Source organism: Culex pipiens, chromosome 3 (assembly GCF_016801865.2).
Source record: "Culex pipiens pallens isolate TS chromosome 3, TS_CPP_V2, whole genome shotgun sequence".
NCBI lineage: Eukaryota > Metazoa > Arthropoda > Insecta > Diptera > Culicidae > Culex > Culex pipiens.
In genome coordinates this window covers 73,722,546-73,729,142 of record NC_068939.1, presented here as the reverse complement: position 1 = coordinate 73,729,142, position 6,597 = coordinate 73,722,546, and the positions used below count along the sequence as shown (strand labels likewise).

At 39.9% G+C, this 6,597-nt stretch overlaps 1 protein-coding gene across 3 annotated transcripts; it reads right to left on the bottom strand.

Moving 5' to 3' along the window:
* Window positions 1-1,014: 1,014 nt before the first annotated feature.
* LOC120430752 (vitamin K-dependent gamma-carboxylase) lies at window positions 1,015-3,531 on the bottom strand. 3 transcript variants are annotated; one of them, XM_052710100.1, is made up of 4 exons: window positions 3,332-3,531; window positions 2,605-3,134; window positions 1,919-2,549; window positions 1,015-1,863 (listed from the first exon to the last, which is right to left on the bottom strand). In XM_052710100.1, the coding sequence occupies exons 2-4, from the start codon at window positions 3,114-3,116 to the stop codon at window positions 1,015-1,017; spliced, it is 1,992 nt and encodes a 663-aa protein (XP_052566060.1). In that variant the 5' UTR covers window positions 3,117-3,134; window positions 3,332-3,531. The 3 variants fall into 3 exon arrangements, with proteins under 3 accessions (XP_052566060.1, XP_052566059.1, XP_052566058.1); XM_052710099.1 differs by having other exon boundaries at window positions 3,222-3,529; XM_052710098.1 differs by having other exon boundaries at window positions 3,214-3,528.
* Between the last annotated feature and the right edge of the window lie 3,066 nt (window positions 3,532-6,597).

The window sequence follows — 6,597 nt, the reverse complement described above, 5'->3', positions numbered from 1 at the left end:
ATTTAAGTTCACAACTTTGCAATGCGCAAAGCGAACTGTCAAACTTAGTGAACGTTTTTCTCTAAACACCGAGTTGATTTACGGGTGCCACGATATCTCGAGATGGGATAGACCAAATTGGCTGAAATTCAGGGTAAAGACTCTCAAGATATATCCCGTGTGCATGACGAAGCCCGATTTTGAAATTTTGCTTTTTAAAAAAATACAAAAATCAAAAACTGACGATTTTTTATATGAAAAACATAAAAATATTTGGGTCTCGTGGCGCAGGGGTAGCGGCTTCGGCTGCCGATCCCGATGATGCTATGAGACGCGGGTTCGATTCCCGCCTTATCCACTGAGCTTCTATCGGATGGTGAAGTAAAACGTCGGTCCCGGTTTCTCCTGTCTCGTCAGAGGCGCTGGAGCAGAAATCCCACGTTAGAGGAAGGCCATGCCCCGGGGGGCGTAGTGCCAATAGTTTCGTATAAAATATTTTTATCTTTTTTAAAAAAATAATTTTTTGAAAATCGGCCTTCGTCATGCACACAGGACCGGTTTAACGAGTCTTCACTAAAATTTTGAGCCGATTTGGTCAAAGCAGTGTTGAGATATCGTGGCACCCGTTTTTTGAAACTGCTAACTTCAAATAGCTATATCTCGGCAATGATACAACCAAATGTCTTCAAATTGTAAAAATGTATATTTTAATGCCCTGAAAACAGATTTTAAATAAAATTAAGTGTGTGCTCACACCAACCTCTGACTTTTTTGTCGATTTACATGTATGTAACCCCTTAAAAGAATGTTCAATAAAGAAATATTTAATTTCAATCGCATTTTGTAAACTTACGCTCTTTTTTAATTTGCAACTAGCTCCATATACACAAAAATGGCTTATATGAGCTTAGGATAAAAAAGTTTCATTGATATCGGAGAAGATAAGCACAACCGATTCCCTATTTGGCATGGAGTTGTTCAGAATTAAAACATCAAGAACCCGTTTAAAATTTTATCTCAAAAACTCAACTTTATTCAGTCCTTTGTCCACGTAGTCTCGTCGGGTGCGATCCGCACCCTCCGTGGCATCGGAACGCCATAAATCTCGTACAGTAGCGAATTTCCTACGTGCTGGAAAAATCGCACATAATTGTCCAGTCGATGGCCTAACTCCTGCCCCAGTGGCAGGATTGGGGTTTTGTTGGTACTTGCACGCTCATTGCTCGTGGTTTGCATCGTTTTATTCACAAAAGTGTACACCATTGACGAGGGAGTCGAGTTGGTCGTAGTTACGTGGTGAAATTCTGGTGGGATGTTTGGCAGACGTTGTCCTTTGGTTAGGTGGATCGGATTTGGGTGTTCGTCGTGGTAATAGGTAGCACTACCCTCCAGGATGGTTAGCGTTACGTTGTCCATTTCCGGAACTATGTAGTTGTCTAGGGTGAGTCCGGGAAAGTCCGCCACAAACAGGACGTCCGACGTGTTGCTCCAGGTGTGGACGTCCCGTGTCATGTGTTCGATCTTGGTTCGCATTTCGGTGAACTCGTGTAGCAATGGGAGTAGCCAATCAACTGGTTTGAATGGTGACCACTCCGTGGTGAGAATATCCACTTCGGGGTTGAATATCCGTTGAAGAAATCTCCCATTGAGGCTGCACCAGATGTCGAAGTGTACGGAAAAGTCGGTCATCATTTTTCGGTCTGTCGTGGCATATTCTTGGCGCATGTTCCGATCGATGCAGCGAGCGAACTGGTGGGCCATATCGGCATGTTTGGTCCAGCGATCGTTGTCGACGAAGGCGTACGGCATCAGGTAAAGGGTTTGGTTTGTGGTGTTGTCTGTCACTTTGATTGAGGTGAGGACCGTGTCCCAAGCGTGAACCATCTGAAATAGGGTTTATGGATTTAGGAGGGAAATGAACTTGATGTTTTCAGCTCACCATATCCCAAGAATATCCGTACAAGCCGTTCGTCCAGTTGTTGTATCCTTTCGTGATAAAGTGGGAATAGGGCAGGAACAGTTGCAACCCGCAGTAAAATAACAACGCTCCAGTTACAATCTTCCTTCGTTTACTAGGAGCTTGTTGAGTCTGCTTCTTTGGCTTTTGATGTTTTGTATTTTTTTCGCTAGATTCTCCGAACGACAGCTTCTTCCAAACCAGACGGGGCCAACTGACGCTATAGTACAGCGGAAGCTGCGTCAAACAGGTCCACGGGAACATTCCGATGTGAAAGAGTCGGGAGTTCATCAGATGGAATGCGCAGGCAAACAACGTGGCAGTTTTGCGAGTTGGTGCGTAAATGAGAAAAAACACCACCAAGGTGTCGAAGATGCATCCGAACCAGTGGACAATCAGCAGGTCTGTCAGTTGTGGCCCTAGTAAGGATCTGAAGGGTAGAAACACCCAATGATAGCTCAAGTTGGTCATGGCGTAGCCCGAGAGCCACTCTGGACACATCTTTTTAAGTCCGGCGAGGAAGTACAGTATAAAGAACTGATACTTTAGTATGAAGTAATTCCAGAAAGGAACTTCCTGGGATGATGTTCTGTTCTTGTAGGCGTCGACTGACCTGTAAAAAGGAGTATTCTAAGTTGTTGTTGGGAAAAACTACATTCTGTTCTTACAAGAACTTGTTCGCATCCGTGAAGAGAAACAACGTCCCAAGTAATCCGTACAAGTAGCTGTGGTTATTCCAGGAGCTCTTGTCCAGAACAAACACGTACCAATAGCTGGTCACAAACATCAGGCACGTCAGCCGGAATCGATAGCCTAGCGCGATACCAAGAGCTCCAACCCACATGACCAGATAGACAACTCCCATCCGGGCATACCCCAGCGGTTCCATTCCGTTCACCAGTGGGAACCGGCAGGCCCTTGGATCGCCCCATCGAAAATCCAAATTACCCCCGCCACGTTCTTCGGGAATGTCAATCAACATCATCAGCCCAAACAGCGCCCTGGCCACTCCAAGGGCCGCTCCGTCCGTTGGGCGGTACATCAGGGCGGTGAAGCTGTCCAGCGACTGCAAACATCGCAAATCGTGACCACAGTACGCGGTGAACCAGCCGGCAAGTCTCGCCCGAAACTCCGACCATCGGCTTTTACCGGGTCCATTTTTCGATGCTGCTTTTGCCATTTTCCTTGCTGCCGAGGGCTGCAGACGTGAATGGGAGGTGAGAAATCAATTCAAACATTATTATGTGCTAAAGCGATATTAGTTTTGATTGTTGGACCTGCAGACCTCGATACAGGTGAATTTTGGCTATTCGCTAGTTAACACTCTCTTCCTTTTCCCATGATCTAATAGCCCACATTCGATTTAACTATGTTTTCTTTGCGTAATGAACTCACTTAACTTCTCACCCAAATTCCGCAAAGGGGTACAGATTGTGTAATATTCACATTATTTCCCAAAATCCTTTCACATTTCACTGCAAAAGTTATCCAACAAATCCCGCAAATCGACCGCGAAGAGAACGCACACGTACTAACTGGGAGTACCGATAGTGTGGTGTCCTTTTATACCTTTTCTCTCGCATTCGATGATAAGGATGCTGTCTGCTAGCCAACAAGCCTGGGAGGGAATCCTTATTCCGGAGAAATTCGTCTGGTGCTGCGCATGTGTCGCCGCCCGAAATGGGATTTGTTGTTTGCACTTGCACACCCAGGAATGGGAGGGTTTGGGCAACGAAGGCGCGTGTGATATGTATTTGTAAACAGAACTGCTTCATTAAACCGCTCAGACAACATTCCAGGTAATTGCATTGATCTTGGATGGGTTATCGTTGGTTTGGTATTGATATTTATTTTGTAAGGGTTTACATTTATTGTGATAAGATCTAATTTGGAGTTCACTGCATTTAATATTTTTTCCTTGTTTGGTTATTTCTTCTTTTAAATGATATAATTTCATTCGATTTTTGATGGTTTGTTCTGTAAATTAGTTTTGGTTACTTTTTTGCAGTATTATCTCTATCATACCTTTAAACTATTGGATCTGGTCCATTATGCACCAAACTTAAGATTTTGCTTGCTAACAATAAATGAATATTACTTTAAAGTTTGGTCCTAAGATCAAAAATCACTCTTTCAGTGCCTATTGAGGTCGTAGAGCAATGAATATCAATGATGGATGAATTCAGGGTCTAGAAATAGTAAATTGAAAAGAAAAGTTAATCCAGATATGTAAAATGCTTCTACAAACAACATGACGAAAATACTTTTTTGATTTATGCTTTCTGTTCAAGACTTTAATGTTTTTCTAAAACAAATATACTGTCTGTGTTCGCAAAAATCTCCCATAAAAAAACAGCAAGCTGAGAAAACCCCAAGGCAAGTTTGTCCCACACATAAGGCTGCTTCGAAAAAAACTAAATTTCCTCCAGATTTCTAGAACAAAGTACCAGATTTTTTTCTGAAAAAGGCAGTATAGCCGACTGTGAATGATACCTTTCAGAGCCTTCAAGCGAGCATCCAATCGTGACCTACCACGATTCGCAAGCAGTCAGCGATTGGTCCGATCACCTCAAACAGCTTTTCAAAGCCTTCGTGAATTACGGAGTATGCCACGCTCGTTGGTGACAATTACTCACGAATATGATCAGATAGGAGCGAATCTAACAGTTAACCATCAGTCTGCATTAAACATGGTGTAAATTGCTGCCAAACAAAAACATTGCAATTTTTTTGACAGTATTGATTTTAAGCAATCGAATCAATGATTAAAACACAGTCGATCGGAGACTTATTTTAATCAGCTTGGAGTAACAGACCGCAATCGGCCTATCTGAGCCAATCACATAACAACCTATCGGAGTGAGAAGAATAACAGAAGAAAGAGTAGGGTAGAGTAGTCATCAATGAGACACGGGGAACAATGATAAAATGGCTCTCACGCGACGTAGTTTCAACCAATCAGGCTCATATTTGGGGGAAAGGTGTGTCTACTAGATACACGTCTGCCATAATAGTGGCTTTGGTTATGGACGCTCCCTTGAAAAGTTATTCATCAATGTTTGATTCTGGGGTGCCAAAGTAAATTATGGACAAAAAATACTTTTTCGCTCGTAGGCTGCCATTTACACCAAAACTAATATTTCTTCAAATTTCTTTCGAAGTTCCATAGGGATTGAGTTGGGCTACAATGTTCTTTCATTAGGTTTGGCCAAAATTTATAATATACCCAGAATCCAGGGCTGTCTCATTGTTCCCCACTAATTTCAGCCCATGGGTAACAATGAGACACTTTGATTTTTCTTCATAAAACTTTTCAAAATCTATGGAAATCTTTCAAAACATGAATTAAAAGTGATTTTTGGCTTATTTATAGAGTTTTAACTTTATTTAACCAAAAATACAAAGTTATTTGGTATAAATATATGGAGTTTACAAAATTTAAATACTTTTTAGTATAACTTATGTTAATTAAAGAATCATGTTGGCAAAATTGCTCTAAAATGTTCAAGGCATATCACCTGGAATAGAACAAAACAACAAAATGATGTTTTACTAGAAAAATATTGATTTTCGTAGAGTGTCTCATTGTTCCCCAGCTGTCTCATTGTTCCTGCCAAGTGCGTCTACAATGAGACAGTTGAATAACTCTGGCTGTAGATGTCGGATCGATCTCATATTTTGGTCAATGTAAGAACACATTAAAAGAAAAAAAATGCAACAAAAAGCTCATTAAAACATGCTGATGAAAAAATTTGAAAAATCGTTGAAAGTTGAAAACCAAAAGTGTCTCATTAGAGCGTCCAATTTCCCGGGGTTACACATTTCCCGGGAAACGGGAAATTTTCAATCAATTTCCCGGGAAATCCCGGGAATTCCCGGGAAATTTTTAATTTATTGAAAATTGTTCTGATCTTGGTTCTGATTAATATTTTGCATAGAAAATGTATAGGACAGCGACTTTAATGGATAAAATAAGTGTGAAGATCAATTAACTGCTTGACTGCATGTAAAAATCATGCAACTTCAAGATTTTTTTTTATATTATTCTAATTTTAAATGCTCAATCGAAAAATAAATCTAAAAAATTTCTGAAGTATTTTTTGATGAGAAGTATTTTTTTTTATCAAGGTGTTTGGACAGTTAGTAAAATGAATCCATACTCCACAAAAAAATCATTTAACCTTGCCTTAGTGACCAGTTTTAAAGAGTGTGGATTTACACATAAATTTTAAATGAAAAAAAATACATGCAGAAATTATGTTTTTATGACAAATAACTTTTCTAAAGCAAATCATACTGGTTTCAGCTTCTGAACAAAATGGAAAAGCTTTTTAGTTTTTCCTTAAAAATCTAACTTCTCGTGTTTGGTTTACTTAAAAAAAACTCCATAAGGGCGGTAAAGGGGTCAAAATATGTTTTTTTTTAATTAAATAACACCAATTGTTCTTTAAAAAGCTTACCTAAATTGTAATAGTTTATTTTCATTCAGCAAGATCTATTTCCAGTTGCTTCAGAAATTATTATCAGAAATAAATCTTGATATCAACATTTCTAATCACCTGATTAATTATGTGTGAATTAAATATTAAATTTAATTGAACAAACTCATGTTGAGTTACATTCATTATTTTTTTCAGAGCATTTTCCCATATATGGTTCGA